A 15650-nucleotide genomic window follows, 5' to 3' on the forward strand; every position below is an offset into this window, starting at 1 on the left:
ATAAAAGTTGTATTCTATTGCAAAAAAATGTTTTTCAAAACTAAAAAAAGCCGGTGTGGGTAAGTGGTTAGCATGTTGGCACAGATGTGGGTTCGATTCTCTGCTCGGGCATCTCTGTGTGGAGTTTGCATGTTCTCTCCGTGCATGTGTGTTTTTTTTCCGGGTACTCCGGTTTCCTCCCACATTCCAAAAACATGCTAGGTTAATTAGCGACTCCAAATTGTCCATAGGTATGAATGTGAGTGTGAATGGTTGTTTGTCTATATGTGCCCTGTGATTGGTTGGCTTGCGACCAGTCCAGGGTGTACCCCGCCTCTCGCCCAAAGACAGCTGGGATAGGCTCCAGCACCCCTACGACAGCATCACTCGGATACTGTGAACATCCAGCAGCAACACAACATTTTGGCATGACTACTATTTTGATGAAAAATATACTGAACCAGGGCTGCACAGAGGATGGGTGGTTAGCGCGCAGACCTCACAGCTAGGAGACAAGGGTTCAATTCCACCCTCGGCCATCTCTGTGTGGAGTTTGCATGTTCTTCCGGTGCATGCGTGGGTTTTCTCCGGGTATTGTATTGTTGACAGCAATATGTTAATTCTTGAAATGTTAATTCCAATCCTATTAACCATTGTTTAGGTCTTTGTCAACTTTGCAAAAGAGCAGACCGACGACTACCAGCTCATCGACGGGATCATCAGTAATGAGGAAGTAGAAACCAACCTGGCCTCCCCGCACAATCAGATCAACCCTCCAAGCACCCATTCCTCGCCATCAATCCCCCTGCAGCAAAGGCAGTTCAAAGTTCAGGCAGAAAAGAAAGGTAGAAAAACAGGTAAACGCCGTCGACGCTCGAGCGGCCGTAACGATGAGAATGGCGGCACTCAGGGAGCGGTGAGTCTGTCAAATCCTCGCCGTAAAGATCCTTCTGCTCTTTTTATAGTTGGCCCGAGCACAGAGGACACAGCGCTGTGACAAAGTCAGCTTTCATCTTACGAGTTCTGTTTAGGTTTCAGTTCAGTTGGAATCTGGAGTCAACCTGGAACTGAAGCGGTTTAGACCCCAGAAACCTCCCGAAGCATAAATCAACGTTACAGCACAGTTTTGAGAATAACAGTGTTGGTTTACTGGGGTGAGCAGCGTGGGACCTTTCGGTGACGTGTGTGTGCAGGTGCAGGCTGCGCTTCGCCTGCGCCAAAAAATAGACCACATCGGAGCTGGCGATGTTTCAGGCCAACTTTATTTAGTGCGCTGTCTTGTCATGAAATTATCACTGCGCCAAATTGAAAATGTGCACACCTCCCATGGTGCGCCGCCACGCCCATCTCGGCGCAGTCCAGTCTACCAAATTACCAAATTGGTTGCGCACCAGTGGTGCGCCGGACCAAATTATCACTGTGTAAGCTGCGCCACTGAAAAAAATTTGCCAAATTATCACTGCGCCAAACTGAAAATGTGCACACCTCCCATGGTGCGCCGCCACGCCCATCTCGGCGCAGTCCAGTCTACCAAATTACCAAATTGGTTGCGCACCAGTGGTGCGCCGGACCAAATTATCACTGTGTAAGCTGCGCCATGAAAAAATTTTGCCAAATTATCACTGCGCCAAACTGAAAATGTGCTCACCTCCCATGGTGCGCCGCCACGACCATCTCAGCGCAGTCCAGTTTACCAAATTACCAAATTGGTTGCGCACCAGTGGTGCGTCGGACCAAATTATCACTGTGTAAGCTGCGCCACGAAAAAAATTGGCCAAATTATCACTGCGCCAAACTGAAAATGTGCACACCTCCCATGGTGCGCCGCCACACCCATCTCGGCGCAGTCCAGTCTACCAAATTACCAAATTGGTTGCGCACCAGTGGTGCGCCGGACCAAATTATCACTGTGTAAGCTGCGCCACGAAAAAAATTGGCCAAATTATCACTGCGCCAAACTGAAAATGTGCTCACATCCCATGGTGCGCCGCCACGACCATCTCAGCGCAGTCCAGTTTACCAAATTACCAAATTGGTTGCGCACCAGTGGTGCGCCGGACCAAATTATCACTGTGTAAGCTGCGCCACGAAAAAAATTTGCCAAATTATCACTGCGCCAAACTGAAAATGTGCTCACCTGCCATGGTGCGCCGCCACACCCATAACAGCGCAGTCCAGTCTACCAAATTACTAAATTGGCTGCGCACCAGTGGTGCGCCGGACCAAATTATCACTGTGTGAGCTGCGCCACAAAAACAAATTGCCATTCTGAAAAATGAAGCAGCAGACCTTATGAAAATTAATATTTGTATTATTCTCAAAACTTTGCCTTCACTGTACATTCTGATGCCTAAGTAGTACATTGTCCTCTGTAGTACTGAAACTAGTATTTATATATTAGTATCCAGTATTTACTTCAGTGCCTTTCCAAACCTTTTTACAGCTTCTCTGTCTTCCGCTCTTTTCACAGCAAAGAAAGATTTCAGGCTTCCTACTATTATTTAGAGTTAAAATACAACTGTGTTCGGCATTCCTCAGGGCCTGGTTGTCAGACCTCTTACAATGTCAACCTATTTTTTTTGCACTTTAAAAAGGAAAAATGCCGTAAACACTGAAATTATACTTGTGATATTGTGATTGTGGCGGCACGGTGGTCTAGTGGTTTGTGCACAGATCTCACAGCTAGGAGACCAGGGTTCAATTCCACCCTCGGTCATCTCTGTGTGGAGTTTGCATGTTCTCCCCGGTTTCCTCCCACATTCCAAAAACATGCTAGGTTAATTGGCGACTCCAAATTGTCCATAGGTATGAATGTGAGTGTGAATGGTTGTTTGTCTATATGTGCCCTGTGATTGGCTGGCTGGCGACCAGTCCAGGGTGTACCCCGCCTCTCGCCTGAAGACAGCTAGGATAGGCTCCAGCACCCCTACGACAGTATCACTCGGATACTGTGAACATCCAGCAGCAACACAACATTTTGGCATGACTACTATTTTGATGAAAAATATACTAAACCAGGGCTGCACAGCTAGGAGACCGGGGTTCAATTCCACTCTCGGCCATCTCTGTGTGGAGTTTGCATGTTCTCCCCGTGCATGCGTGGGTTTTCTCCGGGTACTCTGGTTTCCTCCCACATTCCAAAAACATGCTAGGTTAATTAGCGACTCCAAATTGTCCATAGGTATGAATGTGAGTGTGAATGGTTGTTTGTCTATATGTGCCCTGTGATTGGCTGGCCACCGGTCCAGGGTGTACCCTGCCTCTCGCCCGAAGACATCTGGGATAGGCTCCAGCACCCCCGCGACCCTCGTGAGGAAAAGTGGTAGAAAATGAATGAATGAACATATTTTTTTCCATTTTCTGTGCTTTATAACACAAGAAAAGTTAATTTCAGCTAGCGTACAATGCTATCATTGGGATACACCTATTCCGACTATGAATCCCTCTAAAAACAGCGGCGACAACACTTAGGTTGCTAGTATACTGTTACATATTTATTGTATTTATTGTCATACTTATTTAAAAGTGTGTATAACTATTGTTTTCCAACCAAAAATACATCCTTGTTGACTTGACTGTCCAAATCACTCGGTGAATACGCTGTGATGTCATGCTGGAGGGGAGGGAAAAATATATATTAATATATGAAAAATTTGTTAAACATGTGTTTTGCGAAATGAAAAAAAAACATTGACTACTGAATGTTTTATCTTTATGCTGTTACATAATTGCACATGAAGCATGATTGTTTGACTCGTCCACATGTCGTCAGTTAGCTGGTCGCTTGTATTGTATATGTCCTATATCACGGGTGTCCAAAGTGACGCCTAATATTTTTAAAATATCATTTAACAAGAAAAATTTTTACAAATTTACCATACTAAATTCAAAATAGTAAAACAAAATTGCAATTTAAGAAAAAAACAAGTTGTAATTTTATGAGAATAAGGTAATAATAAGGACAAAATTGATAACTGAACATATTTATTTCTTTCATTTTTCAATATGTGGTCCTTAGGGGAAAAAGTTAGGACACCTCTACCTTATATGAATGCCTTTATTGATGTTGGTGCTTTTACTTTGATTTTTTGTATTATTCCTCATTTACTGTGGTTCAGGGTTTTTATTTTTAAAGTTACATGAAAACTTCACTGCATCAAACTTCAAAGGTTTTTTTTTTCATTTGAACCGTTGCAGTCAATCAAATTTCATAATGTATTTAATAATTTTAAAAAATCTCATTTAAAGTCAGACTTTAAGTGTTGACTAATTCTTTGATGTTGGTTGAATGGCATGAATGCATCGAAAACGTTTTGATTGCTATCACGGGCTGTCATGGTTGCCGTCTTGGTGGCAGAGTGAGAGCTCTTTCCTTCTTAAGCCTGTATTTTTAAAATATTTAACAAGAAAAATTAAAAAAATAAATTCAAAATAGTAACAAAAAAAGTTGCAATTTTAGAAAAAAACAAGTTGTAATTTTATGAGAATAAGGTAATAATAAGGACAAATTAACAACTGAACATATCTATTTCTTGAAGCTGCATCAAACTTCAAGGTTTTCTTTTTTTCATTTGAACCGTTGCAGTCAATCAAATTTCATTATGTATTTAATAAAAAAATTCTTATTAAACTCAGACTTCAAGTGTTGACTATTTCTTTCCTGACTGGGAATGTGCATCGATAAAGTTTTGATTGCTATACGGGTTGTCATGGTTGCCGTCTTAGTGGCAGAGTGAGAGCTCTTTCCTTCGTAAATCTCTGGAGAGGGGGCGTGGCCATGGGCGGGACATAGTATCTTATTTTTGGATGTCTGGCTTCCGTCCGAGCTAGCTAGCTAGCAGTAAACAGTAGTTAGCTATAGCTAATCGTCTGCTACATTACAGAAAAACCCTTTTTTTTTGACCACAAAGTACGGTCATATTTAATTATTTAGGTTTCTACTAACCTCCGCTCCACGACTAAGATCCTTCTCAATAAGATGGTCGTTTTGACAAAAGACAATGAAGAGCAGGATTATATGTGAGTGAAAATGACAAGTGTTATTAGCTATTATTAGCTGCTAATGTACAGTGCCATTTAAATGGGACAAGATTTTCTCTCGTTTCACATTTAATGACATTTAATGACACATTTCTTTAACGCTTGGCTTGCCCTTGTAATATTTACTGCCGCACACTTGCATGGTTTTGTTTGGGGGGGGGTGAAAAAAACATTGTGATTGTCGTGTTTATGCGTGACACACAACACACAATTATTATCGTTTATTTTGTACTGTAACTTAATTTTTTTTTACAACCTGATTTTAATAATTTCTCTGCCGTCAAATGTAGGCCAAAGGGTTAACATTGCATCAGCTCAGCACTACAGTACGTGACCTACTCTCACTGGACACTACATTAGGTACACCCGCACAATCGGAAAAGATCCAATACAACAGTTATAGATTAACTTTGCCCACAGTCTCTCAGTTTTTCCTACTTATTTTGTCTTTTTCATTTGAATAAACTCCCAATGTTTGCAAACAAAGTCAACAAAATTAGAAACAGCTGTTAAGTGTACAGTGCAGTGCTTATTTTTTACTTTTTATTCGACACAAAATAAGAAAGAAAAAAAATCAATCAGTAATAAATAAATATAATAATAATAAAACAGCAAATAATTAAAAATAAGAAACCACATATAGTTGGTGGGTAGATAAATTATTTTTTCAGATTAAAAGCATTATTAGAGCCCGGAGGGGTAGGATTTAATAAGCTTTCTTTAAGGTGCGCTAAGACATACTCCAATATACAAAGTTAAAATTTACCTTAAATGTATTATTATTATTATTATTATTATTACCTGACAATTTTGATAATTGCCACAATTTCCACAAAATTGTTAAAGATTTGAATAATGATCAAATCTATTAAATATTTAATCTATAAATATCACCTTGTACTTTGGTATGTGACAACAAATAATTAAAAAAAATAAAAATAGATTAAAAAATAATTTAAAAAATTAATTTAAAAAAAACTTAAATTATATTAGGAAGGCAGGAAGTGAACAAATGTTTAACAAATATTTAATCTATAAATATCACCTTGTACTTCAGTTAATGACAAAAAAATAATTAAAATAAATTAAACAAAACAATAAAAATAAATATCACTTTGTACTTCGGTATGTGAGAACAAATAATTAAAAAAATAAAAATAGATTAAAAAAATTGATAAAAAATAATTAAAAAATTAATTTGAAAAAAACCTTAAATTATATTAAGAAGGCAGGAAGTGAGCAAATGTTTAACAAATATTTAATCTATAAATATCACCATGTACTTCAGTATGTGACAAAAAATAATGAAAATAAATTAAACAAAAAAAAAAAAAAAAAAAAATTATAAAAAAAAATAAAATTATATTAGGAAAGCAGGAAGTGAACAAATGTAACAGTTAGTGATCAACCTTTGCCGTGTCTGCACTTGAATAAATACCATACACAGTCTATGATAAATGCATAAAAATATCCATGTCATACTTTTTAATATGGATACAGTATCGTGGAACGAAGTATCGCGATATATTCAAGGTGCTTTTATTTGTATTGTGCTCGGCAGCCTGATTGAGGAGCGTAAATGCGCCTCCCTGCCCAACTCTCCGGCCAAGCGAGTGTGTCCCACCAAGAAGAAGCAGTTCTACATCAACCAAGCCATCCGCAACTCTGACCTCACTCCTCGAGCCAAAGGCAAGAAGAGCCTGCGCCGACAGGAGAACAGTAAGATCTTCCACCCCACCGTTGTTGATGATGATTCAATTCCAATTAAAAGTCATCAACATTAAACCATGAAATGTTCTTTCACGGTATGCTGTTTTGGAAACAATGACATCTTGTTCTCTGTGAATGACATTACCAAAACCAGCACGATATCTTGCCAATCTTCTTGAGAGGGACGACGAGTGCTCCAAAGATGATCTGGAGGTTTGCAGTAGCCCAGCGATCCCATCCATCTTCACCCAAGCTTGGACCAATGACAACTACATCGAGGTGCGTCTTTTCACTGCAGGAATAATTTAGTTGAATTTTCTTGGATGGCTTAACTCTCTTGTGTTAGATTTTAATGCAGGGGTCTCAAACTCAATTTACCTGGGGGCCACTGGAGCTAGGGTCTGGGTGAGGCTGGGCAGCATCAGGTTTTCCAAAAAAAACGCATTTATTAAAAACTGAAAAATGAATAAACTTTGCTTTGGTTCCGATTTTCTACAAGAAAAGCTCTGATAAAACATTCCACTGTTCTCAAATATCTTAATTTTTATTTTTCTACACAAAATAAGATGAAAAATAAATAAACAAATCAAGAATAAAGAAAATCAAAAGGTCCAGACATGTGAGGGGAATTCACTCATTTGACTGGCTGATTTCACATTTACAATTTGGATCACGGAAAGAACAATTTGGATCATGGAAAGAACAATTTGGATCATGGAAAGAACAATTTGGATCATGGAAAGAACAATTTGGATCATGGAAAGAACAATTTGGATCATGGAAAGAACAATTTGGATTATGTAGAGAACAATTTGGATTATGTAGAGAAAAATTTGGATTATGTAGAGAAAAATTTGGATTATGTAGAGAACAATTTGGATCACGGAAAGAACAATTTGGATCATGGAAAGAACAATTTGGATCATGGAAAGAACAATTTGGATCATGTAAAGAACAATTTGGATCACGTAGAGAACAATTTGGATCACGTAGAGAACAATATGGATCACGTAGAGAACAATTTGGATCACGTAAAGAACAATTTGGATCACGTAAAGAACAATTTGGATCACGTAAAGAACAATTTGAATCACGTAAAGAACAATTTGAATCACGTAAAGAACAATTTGGATCACGTAAAGAACAATTTGAATCACGTAAAGAACAATTTGGATCACGTAGAGGACAATTTGGATCACGTAAAGAACAATTTGGATCACGTAAAGAACAATTTGAATCACGCAAAGAACAATTTGAATCATGTAAAGAACAATTTGGATCACGGAAAGAACAATTTGGATCACATAGAGAACAATTTGGATCACGTAGAGAACAATTTGGATCACGTAGAGAACAATTTGGATCACGTAGAGAACAATTTGGATCACGTAGAGAACAATTTGGATCACGTAGAGAACAATTTGGATCACGTAGAGAACAATTTGGATCACGTAAAGAACAATTTGGATCACGTAAAGAACAATTTGGATCACGTAAAGAACAATTTGGATCTTGGAAAGAACAATTTGGATCTTGGAAAGAACAATTTGGATCACGGAAAGAACAATTTGGATCATGTAAAGAACAATTTGGATCACGGAAAGAACAATTTGGATCACGTAAAGAACAATTTGGATCACGTAAAGAACAATTTGGATCACGTAAAGAACAATTTGGATCACAGAAAGAACAATTTGGATCACGTAGAGAACAATTTGGATCACGTAGAGAACAATTTGGATCACGTAGAGAACAATTTGGATCACGTAGAGAACAATTTGGATCACGGAAAGAACAATTTGGATCACAGAAAGAACAATTTGGATCACGTAGAGAACAATTTGGATCACGTAGAGAACAATTTGGATCATGTAGAGAACAATTTGGATCACGTAGAGAACAATTTGGATCACAGAAAGAACAATTTGGATCACGGAAAGAACAATTTGGATCACGGAAAGAACAATTTGGATCACGTAAAGAACAATTTGGATCTTGGAAAGAACAATTTGGATCACGGAAAGAACAATTTGGATCACGGAAAGAACAATTTGGATCACGGAAAGAACAATTTGGATCACGGAAAGAACAATTTGGATCACGTAAGGAACAATTTGGATCACGTAAAGAACAATTTGGATCACGTAGAGAACAATTTGGATCACGTAGAGAACAATTTGGATCACGTAGAGAACAATTTGGATCACGGAAAGAACAATTTGGATCACGGAAAGAACAATTTGGATCACGGAAAGAACAATTTGAATCACGTCAAGAACAATTTGAATCACGTCAAGAACAATTTGGATCATGTAAAGAATGCCAAGAAGTAGAGTGAACCAAGATGTGGACCTGTTCTGCTTTTTGATTTCACTTTATACTAAAGTTGTGTTGCTGAAAACAATAACTTTTTCTACCTTTTCTTGACATGAATATATATGGGTCAAAATTGACCCCAACACCATAGATGTTTCTTTAGTGATGAATACTAAAATGAGAAAATAAATCAAACTCATTGATTTAAGAGATATGTTCTATATCCCTCAGTAATAGCCAGGTAACAAAAGAACCTTCCATTTATGAATTTAATAATATTCTTTTGAGGTTCATGTGACCATTTTTGTAAATTAAAATGGAGGGGTATAGTGACAAAAAAAGGCCAAAAGTATTAAAAGCAACATTTTCATGGATGAGGAAGCCTAAGAAGGTAACCAAGACATGAGAAGCTAATTTGATGGTTATTGTTTTTAGTGTATTTTATATCTGATTTAATACATGGGTCAAAACATAAGAGATGCTACCAGAAAGCTAACACAAGAGGAAGGTTAATATTATGCAGATTATTTCACTATAAAAGGATGTAATGCTGTTTAAACCCACTGGTATTCCTCTTCCTGTTCAGCCATGGAGCGACTTCATGAATTGCTCCGGAGAAGAGCAGGAGAGGCTTTTGTCTCTGCTCGAGAGGGAAGTGGCCAAAAAGAAACACGCTAGTCATCTCCTTAAAGACCAGAGGAATGGTAATGTCTTGATGATATTTTCTTGTTAGTTATTCATTCATTTATTTTCTACCACTTTTCCTCACAAGGGTCACGGGGGTTGCTGGAGCCTATCCCAGCTGCCTTCAGGCGAGAAAGGCGGGGTACATCCTGCACTGGTGGCTAGCCAATCACAGGGCACATATAGACAAACAACCATTCACACTCACATTCATACCTATGGACAATTTGGAGTCGCTAATTAACCTAGCATGTTTTTGGAATGTGGGAGGAAACCGGAGTAAACCCACGCATGCACGGGGAGAACATGCAAACTCCACACAGAGATGGCAGAGGATGGAATTGAACTCGGGTCTCCTAGCTCTGAAGCCTCTGTGCAACCCTGGTTCAGTATATTTTTCATCAAAATAGTCATGTCAAAATGTTGTGTTGCTGCTGGATGTTCACAGTATCCGAGTGATACTGTTGTGAGGGTGCTGGAGCCTATCCCAGCTGTCTTCAGGCAAGAGGTAGGGTACACCCTGGACTGGTGGCCAGCCAATCACAGGGCACATATAGACAAACAACCATTCACACTCACATTCATACTTATGGACAATTTGGAGTCGCTAATTAACCTAGCATGTTTTTGAAATGTGGGAGGAAACCGGAGTACCCGGAGAAAACCCACACATGCACGGGGAGAACATGCAAACTCCACAAACTCCATGGAATTGAACACGGGTCTCTTAGCTGTGAGGTCTACGTGCTACCCACTTGACCGCCGTGCAGACGAAATGCAAACATAACCATCTCTTACTAGTTTCTTAACATGAGCAAGGAAAAACAGGTGGCACCAACTCCATTCTGTGGCGGTCCAAATGTATTTGTGGCAGGATAAATGACTGAATGGGAAAGTTTGTGGTTTGTGCTGATGACACTAACGGATGTTAAATCATTGATTGTCTTTCCACAGTAAATCCTGCCTTTACCGCTCAGGAATGTTTCCAGAGGATCGACCGGAGACTGCGAACAACACTGAGACGAAAACAAATCCCAGTGGTGAGCATCTCCTCGTGCTCTTTGGAAAAACTTCATACTCAAAGTTATGGTCGCACTAAAAATATTGTTTGATGATAATAGATTGTCCTTGAACTTAAATAAAACTAAAATCATGCTGTTTGCTAACAGCAGAAAGGACCACCAGCAAATACAAATAGATGATGTAGACATTGGAAGTGTGAAGGAAAATACATTTCTGGGGATCACAATAGATGAAAATATGAGCTGGAAACCTCATATTAAAAAATATACAACATAAAGTGGCCAGAAATATTTCAATATTGAACAAAGCAAAAATTTGTTCTCAATCAGAAATCACTCCACACTCTTTATTGCTCTCTGGTTCTACCATATCTTACTTATTGTGTGGAAATATGGGATAATAACTATAAAAGCAATCTTTACTCGCTAAATGTACTGCAAAAAAAGGCCAGTAAGGATAATTCATAATGCCGCCTACAGAGAACATACTAACTCCTTATTTCTAAAATCACAAATACTTCAACTTGCTGATATAGTTCATCTTCAATCAGCTAAAATAATGCATAAGGCTAAAAATAACCAATTAGCTAAAAAATGTCATCCAATACTTAGAAATATGATCAATGATGAGCCAATTCAAGAAACAAATCAGATTACAATTGAATGCATCACATAATCAGTTCCCAGTTCCACATGTCCAAAAGGAGTAGGAAGAAGCAAAGCTTATTAAATCCTACCCCTCCATCTGGTACTTTTACAATCAGTAACTGTTACATTTGTTCACTTCCTGCTTTCCTAATCTAGTTTATTTTTTTATTTTAATTTTTATTTTTTTAATTGTAATTAAAAAAAATTTTTAATTAAATTAAATAAAAAAGAAATATTTTGAAATTTTAATTTTTTTACATTTTAAATAAAAAATTTATTATTTTTTATATTTTTATATTTGTATTTTTTTTATTTTAAAATAAAATAAAAAAAACTTAAACTAGATTAGAAAGCAGGAAGTGAACAAATGTAACAGTTACTGATTGTAAAAGTAAAAATCAAACAATTAAAAATTTTAAAATGTAAAAATTTAAAAATATTTATTTTTATTTACTTTAATTTTAAAATGTTAAATTTTTTATAATTAAAAAATAAAAAAAATAAAATTAAATAAAAAAAAACTTAAACTAGATTAGGAAAACAGGAAGTAAACAAATGTAACAGTTACTGATTGTAAAAGTACCAGATGGAGGGGTAGGATTTAATAAGCTTTGCTTCTTCCTACTCCTTTTGGACATGTGGAACTGGGAACTGATTATGTGATGCATTCAATTGTAATCTGATGCATGTTCAAATGAAATAAAACCATTACCATTACCAAAGTTAGGCCCTAAACCCTCTAAGGCCATGTTAACACTGCAGGATAAGGTGTTGACCAATGTGGATTTGTGAACCTGAAAACCATAGCTGCTTTATGATTCTCCTTCCAGGGAACTCTGGCAGTGCTGGAAGAAAACCTTCTGAGCTTCTTCATCGCTCAGCCTCACTCAGTTTACACAACCAACCTCTCCAGCAGGTGTGCACTTGTTATTGAAGGTTTTGGTTTTTAATCCTTCAGATACCAGCGTCTTTGCTTGCTATGAGTTCTCCTCCTATTTTGTGTGGAAGTGGTAACTTTTTGCCTTCTTATTTTGTCTTTCCCCACCCTCGGCCATCTCTGTGTGGAGTTTGCATGTTCTCCCCGTGCATGCGTGGGTTTTCTCCGGGTACTCCATTTTCCTCCCACATTCCAAAAAAAACATGCTAGGTTAATTAGCGACTCCAAATTGTCCATAGGTATGAATGTGAGTGTGAATGGTTGTTTGTCTATATGTGCCCTGTGATTGGCTGGCCACCAGTCCAGGGTGTACCTCGCCTCTCTTGCCCAAAGACAGCTGGGATAGGCTCCAGCACCGCCGCGGTAGAAAATAAATGAATGAATGACAAATGACTAATGAATATTTGATTACTACCACACCAACAACATTAGTTGGACATGTACAACAGTAGGTTGGATGGCTGCTATTGGCTTGTATCAGTGATTCATTATGTTGTTTTTCAGCTTTGAAAGGCTGCTGCTCCATGCCGTCTGCCAGTATATGGACCTTGTCTCTTCAAGTGAGTGTGGCGTGTTTTCATATTTTCTTATTTCCAAATGTGTCACAACATTTACCCAGATTTTAATTTTTTTTTTGACCCTCAGGCAAAGACTTGAACGGTTTACGTCAAACTGAAGTGGTGAACAAACAAGAAGACTTCCTGCCTCCAACACCGCTGCTGTCGGCCTACCTGGACCAAAGGTGCTGAGACCGGGGCCACGCCCACTTGCTGGCCTTAAAGTACACCGCATCCTACGACGTGTGCGTCTGCAAGGCTTAGACCCAGGTTAGAAAACTACAAACACCCACTTAAAAAATGTAATAAAATATTATTATTAATATTAATACTAAATTAATATTATTTTTAAATATTAAAAATATTGAATATCCCACAGTACACTCAACACTGTGTCACATGGACATTATCATGTCTACTCATTCAATGTGAGTACACTGTGTGACTATTATTAAGTTATTTGTAATGTAATACGTTACCCCACTTTGGGAATTGAACACATGGGAAAATGGAGAGGATATCCATTAGGATATATTGTGTATAGTCAACCGTGTATTTTGTATTACTGAACACCGAATGAGCTCCCGACTTCTTATTTACCATACCAGGGGTGTCCAAACTTTTTCCACCGAAGGACACATACGGAAAAATGAATCAATTACATCCTCGGCCAGTTCTCCTCCTATTTTGTGTGGAAGTGGTAACTTTTTGCCTTCTTGTTTTATTTTAACCCCACCCTCGGCTATCTCTGTGTGGAGTTTGCATGTTCTCCCCTGTGCATGCGTGGGTTTTCTCCGGGTACTCCGGTTTTCCTCCCACATTCCAAAAACATGCTAGGTTAATTAGCGACTCCAAATTGTCCATAGGTATGAATGTGAGTGTGAATGGTTGTTTGTCTATATGTGCCCTGTGATTGGCTGGCCACCAGTCCAGGGTGTACACCGCTTCTCGCCTGAAGACAGCTGGGATAGGCTCCAGCACCCCCCGCTAAAAGCGGTAGAAAATGAATGACTTTATTCCATTAATATTTTTTTTATTCCCTTAATCTTCTAACTTTTTTTTTCCCCTTACTTTACTTCCCCTCACTTTATCTTCAAGGCCTCCAACATGTAATGTTCCTCTGATGTACTCCTTCCTGATCCTATCTATCCTGGTCACTCCCAATGAGAAGTACTTCCCCCAAATTTTTGTTACGACTTTTTTCATTCTAAATGTAAAAGTATGAAAATGGCTGGACACCCCTGCTGTTTATTGGATTGGATTTGTAAACATTTTGTCGGGTTTAGCTTATCAAAAATTAGCATTTTAGGGTTTTTTCTAATCTAAACTGATGTTACATAATACTCATAAGACGGTATGTTAAAATGTTTAGTAAAACAGAGAAACCGCTTCACTACAAGCCTGTTCTGATGCATGATAGTTGGGCATTGGCAAAAAAAAATAATAATAATAATAATGTGCAACAATACGGTTTGGTACCTGGGGTAAATATGTTTAGCATGAGCATTTTTTTTCCAGTTTTTAAATGTATTTATTTGGAATACACTTACACAACCGCACATCTCGCAGACTTCAGAATGATTTAATTTAAGGTGCTACTTGGGAATATTTAGTCACAGAAACGGGCTGCGTTCCAATTTGCGCACTTCTGCACACACTTTAATTAAAGTGCACAGCGTACTCGACTCCCGAGGGTGCACATTTTTGAAATTGCGATGCTAACTATTACTAAATATATTATTGTTATTGCTCATTTAACGCTTCTTCTTCTGTTCTTTTTTTAATTGCAAACTCAAAATACACTCAAAATGCTAAGCTAATTGTGCGATTTGGATCACAGTATCACTGTCATTTACCGTTCAATTCTAAAGGCCCTTCTTGACACATACAGGAAGTTAAAGTTTTGTAACGCAACCTGTCACGTTGCTTACGTGTGATGCCATAACCTGCTTAGCGTTTACTCACGATAAAGCACTTCTGCCTTAGGGGAAAAACAACTTGTTTTTTTCTGTACATATATATATTTCTACATTTGTACTTTACTCTAAAAAGCACATATTTTTTGTTTTAACAAAATAAAAGCCTCGGTTCTTTTATATCGTCTTTGGCAGCAGAACTAAACTTGACAACCAAAGTTTGTGCGGAAATCAAGTTTCTCAGGCTTTGTCTCATTTTGTCACTCTGAATGTCATGTTTTTTTTTTTTTGTGGACGGTTGAATATGTATATAATCATGTACCCCCCCCACTTGCCAACATATTCAAAAACTACTGTAAATAATAATTTACACACTAGAAAAGCCTTTAAGTCTGATAGCTTTACACACAAGATTGTGTACATAATGGTGTGTATGTGTGTGTTATGGTGCTTATTTATAATTGCAACAATATATTTTTCTCTTTTTTTTTGTTTTGATTATGTGCATGAGAATGCTCAAAGCCATGTCTGAATAAATTTAATAAACATGACTTCAACTAAGCTCATATTTGCCGTCATAATTGAATCAAACGTATAAATGGATGAGAGCTGCAATGCCGAGTCTCTCCACTTGGTGGTGCTATTGTGCAAGAATACAGTATCAGTATCATCTACACGTCAGTTTGAACGTAACCTAAACAATATGGATATACATATTTAAAGAAAAAGCTTTGTGTTATTGTTATTGATTAATATTAACACCCCAACTTTTTCTATTTACATTGGACCTTTTTTACTCAATTTTTTCCCTTTTTTTTGTTTTTTCCATGTGATGTTATAT

At 37.8% G+C, this 15650-nt stretch overlaps 2 protein-coding genes across 10 annotated transcripts in view; both read left to right on the forward strand.

Moving 5' to 3' along the window:
- Window positions 1-4592, forward strand: part of abca7 (ATP-binding cassette, sub-family A (ABC1), member 7) — a 56639-nt gene extending 52047 nt beyond the window's left edge. For 5 of the 8 annotated variants that reach the window (XM_078790373.1, XM_078790376.1, XM_058072401.2 and 2 more), the window contains one exon: window positions 641-4592. In XM_078790373.1, the coding sequence (XP_078646499.1) occupies window positions 641-976 (336 nt within the window). In that variant the 3' untranslated portion in view covers window positions 977-4592. The remainder of the gene's footprint in view (window positions 1-640) is intronic. The other 3 variants (XR_013627309.1, XM_078790377.1, XM_078790378.1) reach the window with 2 other exon arrangements.
- A 199-nt stretch (window positions 4593-4791) lies between these two features.
- r3hdm4 (R3H domain containing 4) lies at window positions 4792-14261 on the forward strand. Of its 2 annotated transcripts, XM_058072408.2 has the most exons (8): window positions 4792-4998; window positions 6581-6738; window positions 6884-7008; window positions 9632-9749; window positions 10684-10769; window positions 12230-12315; window positions 12841-12896; window positions 12982-14261. In XM_058072408.2, exons 1-8 carry the CDS (start codon window positions 4958-4960, stop codon window positions 13083-13085), a joined length of 774 nt encoding a protein of 257 aa, XP_057928391.2. In that variant the 5' UTR covers window positions 4792-4957; the 3' UTR covers window positions 13086-14261. The 2 variants fall into 2 exon arrangements, with proteins under 2 accessions (XP_057928391.2, XP_078646495.1); XM_078790369.1 differs by lacking the exon at window positions 4792-4998 and having other exon boundaries at window positions 6117-6738.
- Window positions 14262-15650: the final 1389 nt, after the last annotated feature.

The sequence above is a fragment of the Doryrhamphus excisus genome, linkage group LG4, assembly GCF_037039965.1.
Source record: "Doryrhamphus excisus strain RoL-2023G ecotype Guam linkage group LG4, RoL_Dexc_Guam_v1.1, whole genome shotgun sequence".
Classification (NCBI taxonomy): domain Eukaryota; kingdom Metazoa; phylum Chordata; class Actinopteri; order Syngnathiformes; family Syngnathidae; genus Doryrhamphus; species Doryrhamphus excisus.